This window comes from Humulus lupulus, chromosome 3, assembly GCF_963169125.1.
Source record: "Humulus lupulus chromosome 3, drHumLupu1.1, whole genome shotgun sequence".
Taxonomy (NCBI): domain Eukaryota; kingdom Viridiplantae; phylum Streptophyta; class Magnoliopsida; order Rosales; family Cannabaceae; genus Humulus; species Humulus lupulus.
The window spans coordinates 218,199,546-218,215,047 of NC_084795.1; the positions used below are offsets into that span (position 1 = coordinate 218,199,546).

At 34.5% G+C, this 15,502-nt stretch overlaps 1 protein-coding gene across 1 annotated transcript; it reads right to left on the reverse strand.

Annotated features, from left to right (window-relative positions):
* Positions 1–5,719: 5,719 nt before the first annotated feature.
* Positions 5,720–8,470, reverse strand: LOC133825398 (uncharacterized). The gene is made up of 2 exons (XM_062258350.1): positions 7,598–8,470; positions 5,720–6,385 (listed from the first exon to the last, which is right to left on the reverse strand). Exons 1-2 carry the CDS (start codon positions 8,468–8,470, stop codon positions 5,720–5,722), a joined length of 1,539 nt encoding a protein of 512 aa, XP_062114334.1.
* Between the last annotated feature and the right edge of the window lie 7,032 nt (positions 8,471–15,502).

The following is a 15,502-nucleotide window of genomic DNA, read 5'->3' on the forward strand; positions in this document are numbered from 1 at the left end:
AAGGATCCCATGTCACACCAGCTTGAGCACACATGGCGCTAATGAGATGGGGATGATGAAACCCCTTAGACACATGTCTGAAGCTGTTCTGAAGTGATGGCTTGATTATGCGTCCCACATCAGTTGTTTTACCCTTCAAGATGAAATATGGAAGTATGACAGTGATGCATGTCGTATACCACAACAAATTTAATAATTATTTTTCTTTCAATACTTCCAATTATTTCAGTATAATAGCAAGCACATGTTGAACCCACGAGGACTATCGTTCACTTTATTATTCAATAATTAGCACTAAAACTTAAAGGGGGAGATTTAGATTTTAAACTCAAAATTAAATAACATAAACTAGAAAGCAAATAAAGATTGATATTACGATATTAAGAAACAGTTAAGGTTAATCTCCACCCTCAACAATCATTCCCAATCACTAATAATAAATATTATTCCAATTTCTCAATTAAACTATTAACCTCGCAGATAACGCTGAAGCAGACAATTATCCCAGTCTCCCTATTACAAGTAATCAAGGCGAAGTGCTTAATAATTAACTCTTTTAGCTAAGAAATAAATCTATGAAGCATAAAATCAATTTAACTTAGGTAAATCATTAAGTCCTATGGATACAAGTTAATCTAGGCAATAAATTAATGGAACATATAATTCATTTAACCTAGGTTCTATTTTTCATCACAACCAACAATTCTTTTGACATCACTATCAATTGCAATTTATCACTTACACTTAGAATCCTAAACTATTAGGTGAGTAGTAATTCTAAGATGACAATTGAATAATGTAAAACCTTAATTAGTTGGCCACCTAACAAGAAATCACAATATTCATAACATTCAATTGGAAAAATAGAAACAATTTAATAGTGAGAGAAATTAAAGAACAATATTCATTATCAACAATCAAGAATTCATGTCTTGGGTTTTGAATTAACCCTTAACCTAAAAAGAACCTACTCCATAATATTAATCATAATCACAAACATAATTATAATTAAGATTAAAGAGATTTAAGGAGGAAAAGAAACTAGATTGATGAACAATAATGTTGTAATCTTCACTCCAGCCCTTTCTGAGTTTTTTTCTCTCCTAAACCGTAATAAAAACTTAATCTCAAATTAACCCTAATAATCTTTTATAGTATCCTTTAAATTATATTTAAAATGTAATTAAATTCTGAAAACAGCGAAGCAGGCTGCGGCCTGAAAAAACTGGGCAGTGGCCCAACTCCACTTTTCTACACAACAGGCAGCGACCCGTCTAAAACAAAAAATCTGAAACGTCAATTCCATTTAAAGTGTCACGGCATGAATTTTATGGGCCGCGACCTATCTTCAATTTCTTCAATTCTCGACCTTAGATAGCTTGTACACGGCCGCCACTTCAACATTTCAATCCCAAAAGCCTGTAATGGTCCTAAAACATTATTTTAACCTTATCTCAACGAATTTTTTTTCAACCTATGATTCATAACCTACACTTTCCATCAAAATGTCAAATTTATCATCATAAAATACAATGTAGAAAATATGTTGTAGATTCACAAAACTAAGTTAAAACTACTAAAAATGTTATCATAACACCATCTAAGCATTGAAAAACTTATCAAATATTAAAACAAAAATGACCTTATCAGACAGTATCCATATTAACATCACTGACATGTTTAGTTAGAAGGAGCTTCGCATTGATATACTTATGCCATGCTTTTTCAATAACTTCCATTGCCTCTCACTCGAACTTGATAGGATGGCATGTTTCAGTTGTGATCCATTGAGTGTTCGGTTTGCACAGAAATCGAATGATCTCATCAAAGTTGGGATTATCCACTGTTTGGATACACTCATCATTTTCTATGTTGGGAAGCCCATAAAATCAATTTATTACCGCATTTGAAAATTTCACATCAACCCTTCTCACAGTAGCCATAGACATGACTTGAGAAATTCCATTGGCATAAAACTCTCTTACTATAGGGATCACTACAGCATCGGGTTAAGAACAAAATTTGTTCCAATTTCTTTTTTCAATCTGCACCACAATTGATGGGTACCCATGACGAATATTGATATCATTTAAATGTCTCCACAGAAATAAATTTGTTGGCATCAAATTGAATCCCAGATGAGGATGCACCTTTAGCATTCTTTCTAACTCTCTTTGGTGCCATACTTCACTACGAAACTCACTAGAACGCTTTCTTTAAACACAATCAAGCACTAAGAGATCAGTTCAAGATTTCCAAAAATACCAACCCAAAATATTCTCACAACACCAACTAAGTATCAACTATGTATTAAATACTTCCTCTTAAAAAATATTCAACTAATTCCCCCAAAAACTCAATCACACTTCTCTTAGAACTGTTATCGAATACTTGGTGGGCATAGGCGAAACCAAGTTGTGAAAATGATGTTTTAGTGCTCCAATCTCCCCGAAATTAAAAAAACAAAAATCACCAATACAGTGGCACTAATACCCACTCCAATTCAATAATCATAATAGAAGTTCAAATCAACCACCAAAAGTCATAAAATCCAAAATGCTCCAATCTTGTTCTTGAAAATTCAAAACCCAAAAAGTTCACAAACCACTTACTTGTTGGGGACAATGTGGACTTCCCAAAGCTTGAAAATGCCAATGAAACATCCTTGAATGAATTGGATGAGCTTCAATCTTCAAATTTTTTGGATTTGGTATTTTAGGTTTGGAAAGGAGAATTTGAAGATTAATGGTTAAAATGGTGAAATTTTGTGAAAATGATAAGAAAGTGAAGAAAAGGAAGACTAGAGGATGGATTTGTATTGGTCTTGGAGAAGAAATTTGGTGAGAAATGAAGAAAATGGGTAGTATATGGTGAGAAAGAAAGAGTGTTTCAGGTTAGAGGTATGTGTTTGTGGGACATGGAGAAAAATGAATTGGGTTTTTTTTTTTCAAATAATAAGCTAATTCGACCAATGGCCGCAGCCACTACTTACTGTTCTCCAGGCAACGACCTGGAATTAGGTTGACCGCGACCATTGGGCCTTTGCCCAATTTTTCAATATTTTTTTCATGTTTTTCATGGTTCTATAATGAATAAAAAAATTAGAAACTAAGGTCTAAAGGAAAATTACAATGAAAAATAAAATAAACAAAAATGTCCAAAAATAAAAACAAAAGTAAAATACATAAACTTTGCTAAGTTTAATGTCGCTAGCTCGACATGAAACTTCTTTATTCTTCATCAACATATTCTGGATTGAAGAGGTGAATCACAATAGTTTGCTCCTCCTCGATAGACTCATAATAAGGCTTCAATATTTGACCATTAACCTTGAATATTTTTCTCGTTTATGGACTTGTAATTTCCACCACTTCATGGGGATAATGGTGTACCACTATGAAAGATCCAACCCATCGGGATTTAACCTTACCTGAAAAGAGGTTAAGGCGAGAATGATACAACAATACTTTTTGCCCCGCGTCAAATTTCTTCTAAATAATTCTATTTCAAACATGAAAGACCTTGGCCTTTTCTTTGTAAATCTTAGAGCTCTCATAAGAATCATTGCGAATTTCCTCAAGCTCTTGTAATTGAAGCATTCTTTGTTGGTTTGCATTATCCATCTCCATGTTACACTTTTTCACAACCCACCAAACTTTATGCTCTAGTTCAACCGGTAAATGACAAGGCTTTCCATACACCAACCAATACGACAATATACCAAGTGGTATTTTGTATGCCCATAGAGCATCATCTAGTCTTACACTCCAATCATTCGTAGTTGGATTAACCGTCTTTTGAAGGATAGATTTGACTTCTCTATTTGAGACCTCGACTTGGCCATTTTCTTTTGGATGGCAGGCAGTTATTACTTTATGAGTCAGTTGATAGCGCTGAAATAAAGCTTCAATAGTTTTATTGTAGAAATGAGTATCTCGGTCACTAATTATTGCCCTTGGAGTGCCAAATATCATAAAGATATTTGATCTTAATGAACTCAACCACTATTTTGGAATTATGCGCTTTAGTTGCCTTAGCTTCCACCCACTTAGACACACAATCCACTGCAGGTAGAATACACTCAAAACCGAATGACGATAGAAATGGTCCCATAAAATCAATGCACCATACATCAAAAATCTCAATAATAAGTATGGGAGTTTGAGGCATTTGATCTCTAGCAGACATGTTACCAACTCGTTGACAACAGTCACATGCCTTACAATATGCATATGAATCTTTAATGATTGTAGGCCAATAAAAACTGATGTCAAGTACTTTGTGCGATGTTCTTTTTGCTCCAAAATGACCTCCACAAGCATGAGAATGCGAGAAAGCAAGGATGAATTGAAATTCAGAATTGACAACACACCTTCGAATGACTTGATCAGTGCAATGTTTCCATAAATAGGCTCATCCCAAATGTAAACCTTAGCACCATGCTTAATCTTGTTCTTTTGAGCTCGTGTGAGATCTCCTGGTAACTCTTTAGTGGCCAAATATTTAACAATATCAACAAACCATGGAGTAACTTCTTTAAGATCTAGGAGTTGTTCGTTGGGAGATTTTTCATTTAGTGGCAAATTATCTTCATCCCAAATAAGTCTACTTAAATGATCCACCACCAAGTTTTTTACCCTCTCTTGTCTTTTATTTCATGATCAAATTCTTGAAGGAGTAAATTCCACCAAATTAGTCTGGGCTTCACTTCTTTCTTAGCTAGTAAATATTCAAGAGCAGCATGGTCAGTGTAAACAATAACTTTAGTTCTAATCAAGTAAAATTGAAACTTTTCTAAAGCAAAGATGATCGCTAAAAACTCTTTCTTCGTAGTAGAGTAATTTAATTGAGCATCATTAAGAGTCTGATAGGCATAGTATATAACATGAGGAACCTTACCAAATCTTTGCCCAAGACCCGCCCCTATTGCATAATCACTAGCGTCACACATTATTTCAAATGGTAACTCCCAATCTGGTGGCTGAATAATAGGCAATGATGTCAAGGATTCCTTCAATTTTTTGAATGCGAGCAAACATTTATCATTAAATTCAAAGGTCACATTCTTTTGAAGAAAATTGCATAGTGGTGAAGTAATCTTTGAGAAATCCTTTACAAACTGCCTATAGAATCTTGCATGACCAAGAAAGGATCTTATTTCTTTTACACTTGATGGTGGTGGAAGAGAACGAATGAGATCAATTTTGTCCTTGTCCACTCCAATCCCTTTTTCTGAAATAACATACCCCAGCACAGTACCTTGTTGCACCATAAAGTGACATTTCTCCCAATTCAATACAAGATAGTGTCAATACATTGTTTAAGAACTAGAGTTAAGTTGTGGAGGCATTTATTAAAGAATCACCATAGACACTAAAATGATCCATGAAAACTTCTATGATGTTCTCTATGTAATCTAAGAAAATACTAACCATACATTATTGAAAAGTGGCAGGAGCATTGCATAATCCAAATGGAATTCAACGAAAAGCAAAGGTGCCAAATGGGCATGTAAATGTGGTATTCTCTTGGTCTTTAGGAGCAATAACAATCTGATTATAACCTGAATAACCACCAGGAAAGTTGTAATAAGAGTGTCCCACTAATCTTTCAATCATTTGATCGATGAATAGAAAATGGAAGTGGTCTTTTCGAGTTGTAGTGTTCAACTTTCTATAATCAATACAAACTCTGCAACCTGTTTGGACTCTAGTGGGCACTAACTCATTCTCATCATTCTTTCAACTGTGATGCCTAGTTGATTAGGAACTACTTGACCCGGACTCATCCACTTGCTACATGAAATAGGGTAAATCACACCCACATTTAAGAGCTTCAGTATCTCCTTTTTAACTACTTCCATCATTGGTGGATTCAACCTTCGCTGAGCTTCTCTAGAAGGCTTTGACCCCTCTTCAAGGAGAATATGGTGCATGCACATAGTTGGGCTTATTCCCTTGATATCTGCAATGGTCCACCCTATGGCTGTTTTATATTCCTGAAGTACCCTTATCAAATGATCCTCTTGTACTTGGATGAGGTGTGTGGAGATAATGATCGGTAATGTCTCTTTCTCACCTAAGTAAACATATTTAAGATGCCCCGGTCGTGGTTTTAATTCAAGCTTTGGTGGTGATTTAACAGATAGTTGAAGTTGCTCATGAGAAATTGGCAACTGTAAGAATGGTACCTCTTTAGAAACCTCTCCACCACTATTAAGTGCATCCGCCGTCTCTTTTACTTCATTAGTGAAATCCTCTTTCTTCAAGTCAATTGGTTCCCTCAAAACAACATGTAACCCATCATCTCCTTGTAAATCAAGAATTCTTTGCAACAATGAGTCCAAAATATCAATTGAAGGAACTGAATGAACACCACTTGTATACTGTTATATTATTTTATAATATAATGTAAAATTATATTATATTATAATATAATGTTTTAGATTAAATAAATGTGACAAAGTGTGTCACATATTGTAACATATAATAGAGAGTTACAATATTTAGAAATATGAGATATATCCAAATAATGTAACATCTTTGGTGTTACAAATTTGTAACTTCCAAATATTACCCTTTATTGTGTAAAATTGTTGTTACACAATATTGAGATGAATTTCATAAAGTCATATGTGATATGGCTGTTAGAGATATGATTTTAACCCCAATAATGTGTTTTGGGAGTTACAAAATCATTTGGGAGGGTTTGGAACCGTTTGGAAAAACATCACAATTTTTTGTGCTGAAATTGGTCAGTGGCCGCAGCCACCAACATTCAGTGGCCGCGGCCTGTGGGACAGAAACCAGTGGCCGCGGCCACCAATGTCTTTGGCCGCGGCCATAGGCCAAAAAACTGACCAATTTTCAGTTTTTTCAATATTTGTTGAACGGCTCAAAAAACCCAAATAACTCCCAAATCTCTTTTTTAATTCCATATTAATCCAATTAAACATTGGTAACAGTCATGGGGGTTGGTGGAATTTGAAATTCAAAGGGTGTCTCTAAACTCTATAAATAGGAGCCTATAGCTCACTTGAAAGACACAACATTTCTATCCACTAGAGCACTTGGCTAGAAACACCTTGAGGCTTGATAATTCCAGAAAGCATTTCCTAAATCTGAGAGAGATCCCTTAGTGCTTGAGTTAGGGGGAAATAAGCTTTTGGAAAAAGGTTTCAAACCTTGGTCAAGTTGGTGATCCCCAACACTCTTCACTTTGGTTGTGTGAGTGAGAGTATCTTATTATTTTGTTCTTGTTCTTATTTTCTTCTATTGTTTTTTCTTCATATCATTCTTGTTATATTTACTTATATCTTTGCTTAAGAGTTGTAATCTCATCTACATCTTTCCTTTTACTACCTCAAGTTTATTTGTATCTTTTTGTCAAGAGTTGTATTTTCTATTTCAATCCTCTTCTTCTTCTTTCTCTATTTTATTTGTATTTTCGGTTATATAGTTGTAACACTTTATTTAATCAATCCTTGTCTATTGTAATATTATTGCTTAGAGTTGTAATATTATAATCATTTCCATTGAGGCAAAACAATATTTTCCTAACATATTCCTCATCGCCTAAAAAATATTAAAGCGATCACTTCACCGTCAAACTCCATAGTCAAAATGCCCTTATGAACATCTGTCTTGGTTCTAACTGCCTTTAAAAATGGCCTTCCCAATAAAATTGGTGTAGAGCATGGAACTAAATCTTCTTCCATATCAAGAATGTAGAAATCTGTAGAGAACATTAATTCATTTACTTTAACCAGTACATCCTCTACTACTCCCCTTGTATAGGCATTAGAACGATCTACTAATTGAATGATCACCCCAATTTCTTCATGTGATCCCAAATTCGAAGAGGTATAAATAGAGAAATGCATTACATTGATTGAAGCTCCCAATTCTAATAAACGTCCTTCAATCCTTTTACTTCCAACAGTGCAAGGAATAGTGAAGGTTCCAAGATCCTTACACTTTGGTGGGAGTTTCTTTTGAAGTACTGCCAAAACATTTTCCCCCACACTCACCTTTTCATTCCCTTTTAGCTTCCTCTTATTGGTGCATAACTCCTTTAAAAACTTTGCATATCGAGCTACTTGTTTAATGTCGACAAGTAAGGGAATGTTTACCTCAACCTTGCGAAAAGTCTCTAGCATTTCCTGTTCAACTTCATCTTTCTTTGTCTTTCTCAAACGACTAGGAAATGGATGAATAGTGACATAAATGGGAATAGTTGGTTTAGGTTTTGGTGGTGTGGTTGGGGTTTCATCTTTGTGTTGTTGGGAGGAATGATTAGGAGGCAATGACGCATCGTTTGAACTTGATGGAATAGTAGGTGGATCATAAGTCTTGCCATCTCTTAATGTGACCGCATTAGCGTTTTCCCTTAAATTCCTAATAGTTTGTGAAGGTAACTTTCCTTGATTTTGTGGCTCACTTTGACTTAATAAAGTGGCTATTTGACCCATAGTATTCTCTAGATTTTTCAGGGGCGCTTGAGCGCTTTGTAGAATTACTTGAGTCTGCATATTGGAGGCCACTAACATTTTTATCATATCTGGGATTGATGGATCCTGAGCTTGTGAGATAGGGGTTGTTGAGGATGAGGTGCATAGGTTTGTTGAGGCATTTGTTGGTAAGTAAACCTTGGTGGTCTAGTAGTTTGTTGTTGATTCCCATATCGAAGATTAGGATGTTCTTTCCACCTGTCTTATAAGTTATACCATAAGGGTCATACCTTTGCCTAGGTTGCCCTGGGAATCCCCCCCATTGCATTTACCTACTCATTGACATCCTCTTGAAGTGTGGGATATGCATCAATAGGATGCCCCACCAACTGACATATGCCACAAGGTCTCAGTTGCTGACATAAGGATATTTGTTGAACCATAGTAGTCAATTGTGCAAGTTGTTGCTCTACTTTAGAGTTTGTCTCATTTACTCCCTTAACTGAAACCTCATGACGAACTCCAAACTATTGGGAATTGGCTCCCATATTAGAAATTAAACTCCTAGTTGCAGCAGGAGTCTTGTCAATAAGTGCTTTTCCACTTGCTGCATCAATCATGCTCCTGTCCAATGGAAATAGTCCTTCATAAAAGTACTGGATTAGTAGTTGTTCACTTACTTGGTGGTGGGGGCAGCTAGCAAATAGCCTCTTAAATCTCTCCCAATACTCATATAAAGACTTTCCAGTCTGTTGGCAAATGCCACAGATTTCCTTCCTTATGCTACCAACCTTAGATGCTGGGAAGTAACGCTCCAAGAACAATGTATTCATTTCATTCCAAGTATTAACAGTTCCAAGAGGAAGGTAATATAGCCATTCATTTGCACCATCCTTCAAAGAAAATGGAAAGGCTCTCAATTTAATATGCTCTTCAGTTATAAACGATGGCTTCATACTAGAGCAGACTATGTGAAATTCTGTCAGATTCTTATTCGAGTCCTCTCCTGGTAGCCCATGGAAAGAGGGTAGTAAATGTATGAGGCCCAACTAGAGTTCAAATTTAAAGTCCAACGCCATATATTGAATACATAGAGCTTGATGGTCTAGATTCGGCGCCGCCAACTCTTTCAACATCCATTCCTGAGCCATCTGACACTTAACTAATGTTTCAGAGTCAAATCGTCGTCAGATGGTAATGGTGTTTGTACTCGATTGACTTTCCTTGAAGGTTGAAATAGTGGATTGTCAGTAATAGTCCTTGAAGAGCGGGACGACGATGTCTCAAGATATTTCTTTATGGCTTATAGTCTTTCTTAAGTATCGTCCCCAGACATATACACCTACAATCAAAAGTTTAAACTATTTAGTATGTAGTTAATTAAATTGAATAATAAAAAGACTTACAATAGTCCCCGACAACGGTGCCAAAAATTTGACGAGTGTCATATGCCGTGTAAAATTTAATTATTAATTTTAATCACTTATAGTAGCTACTTCAATATAGCAGTAAATAAGGGTCGAACCCACGAGGACTATGAATCTAATTATTATTCAAAATAAGAAATAAACATAAATTAACTAGGGGGTTTTTTTTAAAGATTAATAATATAAAATAAAACAATGATTAAAAAATTAAAGATTAACGATTCAATAACTAAGGAAAGTGTGATTTTAAAGAAATAGTCAAGAGTTACTCTCCACCTTCAACATTCAATCTATCAACAAAGATAAATAATACTTCCTTATTCTCAATTAAACTATTAACCCCGCAGATAACACTTAAGCAGTCAATTATCCCAGTTTCCCTATCATAATTAACTAAAGCTAAGTGTTCTTAACTAATTATTTTTACCAAGCAATAAACCCATTAAGCATGCGATATATTTAACGTAGGAAAAGCATTACACTCTATGGAAACAGGTTAATCTAGGCAAAAAAAAGTTCATTAATCATGCAATTCATTTAACCTAGGTTCTATTTTTCATCATAATCAAGATACCCGTCACAATACCCTAATTGAAATTTATCACTCTACTTAGAATCCTAAACTATTAGGTGAATAGCAATCCTAAGATGATAGTAGAATAATGCAAAACCCTAATTAGCAGTCATCTAACCAAGATTTTATAAGATCCATGACATTCAAGTAGAAAAATAGAAGGAATTTAATATAAGGGAATAGAAAACTTAAGATTTATCAATGCATTCAAGATCTCATGTCTAGGGTTTTGAAATAACCCTCAACTACAAAGAAAACTACTCCATAATCACATTCATATTCACAAACATAAATATTCAATGACAATAAAGAAGTTTTGAGAAGAAAGAAAAATGATTGATGAATATAGATGATGATGTATTTTCGTCTCCTCTTTTGCTCAAGCCTCTAAAATTCACAATCTAAAGTTTTTATAAAAGTTAACCACAATCCATTTTATAGCCTCTTAAAAATTACATCTAAAAATCAAAATTTTAGGAAAAATTGAATCGCAGGCTGCGACCACGGGCTAATCTAGGCAAAACTTCTCACACTAGCTGTGACCAAGAGTTTATGGTGGTCGTGGCCACTACTCCCTAACTCCCAGGTCGCGGCCTGGATTAAGGTTGGCCGCGGTCACAGGTTTTTTTTAGCACACGTCATATTTTACTTCGAAATCTTTGACTTTAAGCTCGAACCTCGGGTTTATGAACTTTTAAAACACTTCAAATTTGTCCCAAACTTCATTTTCTCGAGTCTGATCATCTCTTGTCAATTCATAACCACAAAATACATTAAATTCATCAATAATACCTTGTAAAATATTTTATGGTTTAAAAATAAAAAACTCGTAAAATAAAGCTAAGAACACCTAAAAATACTAGAAATTAACATTATCTAAGTGCGAAATGATAACAAATAGAATATCCAAAATGCCCTTATGAGAAATACAGACTTTGTACCTTATGTTTTCGACAATGATTGTAACGCCCTGGATAACCAAGATAGTTACACTGTGTGCTTATAAAGGTGCAAGACTTGCTAATAAAGTCGTTTAGTTGAAAATGTGTCACTAAAACCATTATTGAACTAGGGTTAAAAGATTTTGGTCATAAAAGATAAATTTCATTTAAACAAGCATTTGATACACAAGATCCCAAAAAAATAGGGTTAAATAATAGTTTACAAAATTCCTAAAGGTTATGTACAACCACAAGCCACTCTAATGGAAAAATAGGCATTTTAGGGTCTCCTATCCATGTATCACCTCTCGGCCGTGGCGGCCGAGCAGCCGACTATGTACATTCTGCCCCCAGAGCTCTCCAAATCAGGGTTGGTCCAGCCTACCCTTGCCTTTACCTGCACCACGTAGCACCTGTGAGCCAAGGCCCAGTAAGAAAACCATATACAGAACATAACCAATAACAGTAATCAAACAATTTATAATTCATTAATCAAATACTCAGCAGACCACATCATTCACATAATCAGTGATATCAATCAACAAACCAACAATTTATCATCTAGATAACTTACATGCCACAATCATTAGATTAACAACAGTAAACATATCGTACAATATCTAGGGTCGATGCCCTTAGGCCGCACCCTCTGTTTATCCCACGGACTCTAGCTCACTTAGGCTGAACTCATTGACTATATAAGTAACCTCAGCTACCAGTGGCCGAGCCGCGTCCTGTGCGCCAATATTAATTCCGTCACTCTTAGGTTGTTTATCTCATGCTCACATGGCATAATACCATCATACAACATTGCATACAAGTATAGGGAACTCTTAGTCCTAACATAGCCACATAATCGGGTGCAGTTTTCTTACCTTTGATTTCTGAGCGGAGAAGGTGAACTAGTTCCGAGCATGATCCCAAGTCTCAAGCCTTGGCGACAAACCTATTCACAAGATTCATTGATATCTATCAACTTCCAATTAGAAATAAAATACCTAGGGAACAAATCTAGCCTCCGGGACCTCAATTTCTACTAAACCGGGTTGTAGAAATTATCCCGAGCCCCTAGGTTTGAACCCCCGAGCCCTAACAGCACTAAGAACTCCTCTAAGCTTAAAACTCCCAGGCGAGTCGTGACTTGGCTCAGCACGTCGCAACTTGCCCCAAGTTAGAGAGCAAGCTCTCACGCCAAAGGGGAGACGGGTCTCGACTTGGCCAAGTAAGTCGCGACGCGCCCCCAAGTCAGAGGGCTCCCTCGGCCAGAAGGGCCACACGTGCTGTGGCGCCCCCAGGCTGGGTCGCGGCGCTCCCTGCGAACCCAGAAAAAACCTGGGTTTTCTCCTCCTTCTTCCAGCCATGAACACACCAACTTACCCAAAAAAAATTTCCCTCAACTCCACACTAAACCAGCCACGAATTTAGACCCATAATTACATATTTTCATCCTATAGTTCCCAGCAATATAAAAAAACATCAACATCTCAATTCAGCCACAAAAATCACAATATAACCACTGAGATTTTCTACTCAAACCATCAGCCAAACTCATCACTAAATCTATACCCAAAACTCAAAATCAATCTAAACTACTCAGCAACATAACATAGAAATTGATACCAAACTCTTACCTCAATTAAGACTTGATTCTGCACAAGTTTTAGCCTTAACTCCTATCTTGAATCCTCCTCAATTCCTTTTGTTTTCCTTTAAAATTTCCCCAGCCCAAACCTAGCTTCAAGCTTCAACAAGGAGGAGTGAGTGTGAGAGAGAGAGAGAGAGAGAGAGAGAGAGAGGGATGCGTGGGAGGGAGAGAGAGAGAAGTGAGCTGAGGGAGTCTTCTATTTTCTTCTTCACAATTCCACTACTTTCTGCCTTGGTTCTAAGATAAACTGAATATATCCTTAGTATAGGAAGAAAAACCATTTTGCCCTCCCAAAATAAAACTAACCTTAACTTAAAATAGGGGTATAATTGTCATTTGTTCCCAATTCCCACTAACTCCTCGAGTGTTCCTAATATTTACCACTTAAATCCCAACATCTTAATCACCAATTATTTACCCAAAGTCTAATAATCTCCAATATATATCTCCTAAATTCCCAAAAATACTCCCAGGCTCCCCTGAGCCGGATATAGATCCTCGCCGTGACTATTTCGCCAAACCGCTCATTAGGACCGTCTCGAGCCATATGCTGCAAATATATCCACATAATAATGTGGTCTCAACAATTTACCACAAATAATCACATTTATGCCCTCAACAAGCCAAAAATTATAAATATGCCCCTATAAGCTAAACAGGGCCTACATGCATATTAATACTCATAAACATTCATTTCACATATCCATATAATCATATAAGCATGGTTATCACATAATCATGCATTAAATCATTTAAATCGCATATAAACTAATTATGCCATCTTGGCATACTAATCAAGGCCCTTAAGCCTTGTTAGTGATTTTGGGTCGTTACAATGATCATTTGGTACCTTTTAATTTAAATTTGTACTCATTTGGTACCGTATGTTTTATCAAAATACATACTATGACACTCTGAGTTCAAATTAGGTCAACAATTTTTGTTAATATGACTAAATTATCCTCAATTATAAATAAATAAATAAGTATCCAAAATTGATTTAGGAAAGCAAATTTGACATGTGTCATGTTTTTATTAGTCCAACTTATCATTTTTTTAAAATTACAAAAATAATTAAAAATACATTTTAATTAATACAAACAAAATAAAATAATTGAAAAAAAGAGTGAAAAAGTAAAAAAAAAATTATTAATTAAAATATAATTTTAATTATGTTTGTAGTTTTAAAATTTTTATAAGTTTGACTAATAAAAATATGACACGTGTCAAAGTTGTATTTTAAATAAATTTTGATTATTTATTTATTTATTACTAAGGGTAATATAGTCATATTGAAAAAAATGGTTGACCAAATTTGAACTCAAGGTACCAAAATATGTATTTAGATAAAACACATGGTACTAAATGAATATGATTTCAAATTACAAGGTACGATATGATCATTATTGAAAATATAGGGTACCAAATTTATATTTCGATAAAACACATAATACCAAATAAGTATTTACTCTTAATTATTTTTTCAAAATATTTAAATTTAAAGTGAAAAAAAATAGAAAAGAGAAAACTACTTCAAAAATTCATGCTTACACAAATGGTCCACTTTGGTATGCAGGAATCTGGATACGAGAATGAGAATCTGAACGCTTTCCCATACTGGATTTGAGTTTTTCTAACCTGGGAATCTGTACTCCAGGGGTTTTAACTTGTCTTGATTCTAGGTTCAAGTGAAACCCATCAAACAAGTGGTTTTCAGATACCCAGGAATGTGAAACACTTCAAAATTATTATTATTATTTAAAAAAAAATCTTAAACCAATAATTTTTTAGCTAATGACTTATTTTATTTTTGAAGCTTATAATATAAAAACAAATATATATATATTAAACTATAAAATGATAAATAATATTTTTTTATTTAAAGAAATTTATTTGTAAAACTTTTATATTATTACTTTAGTTTAAAATAAAAAAAATGAAATATTATTAAAAATAAAATAAGGGTATTTTTGTAATTTTATAAATTATACTTGATTCTAGTATTCAATAGTTGTATTTTTTTAATTCTCTTAAAAAATATTTCATGAGTAAAATTGTTTATAAATTATTTTGATGAAATATATTATTATATTAATTTTATGAAAAAATGAAAACTTAACAGATTTTTATGTACAACCAAACACAGTAAGTGATATTCCTAGGAATCATAGATAAGATTACAGTGCACAACTAAACACAATGATGTAAGTTTCCAAACTATCAGATTACCCTCTTCAACTTTCCTAATAATATGAAAACTATGAACTCCTCATACCAAACGGCCCCACAACCCAACACCTCAAGGGAGATTTCCCTTTAAATTATTCAACGCATTTATTCTTATACACCGGCAGTATTGTTCTAGATATTTAAGTTCATTTTATTAATAATTGTTGCTCGTTTACATATTTTCTAAAGTCACATATTAAAATAATAAATAACATTTATTCCAAATAATCACTTAAT

Coding starts and splice junctions, on each gene's coding strand:
- LOC133825398 (XM_062258350.1), bottom strand. CDS start 8,470: ATGGGTCAAATAGCCACTTTATTAAGTCAAAGTGAGCCACAAAATCAA. Junction 6,386..7,597: donor CTATGGAGTTTGACGGTGAA/GTGATCGCTTTA, acceptor ATAATATAACAG/TATACAAGTGGTGTTCATTC.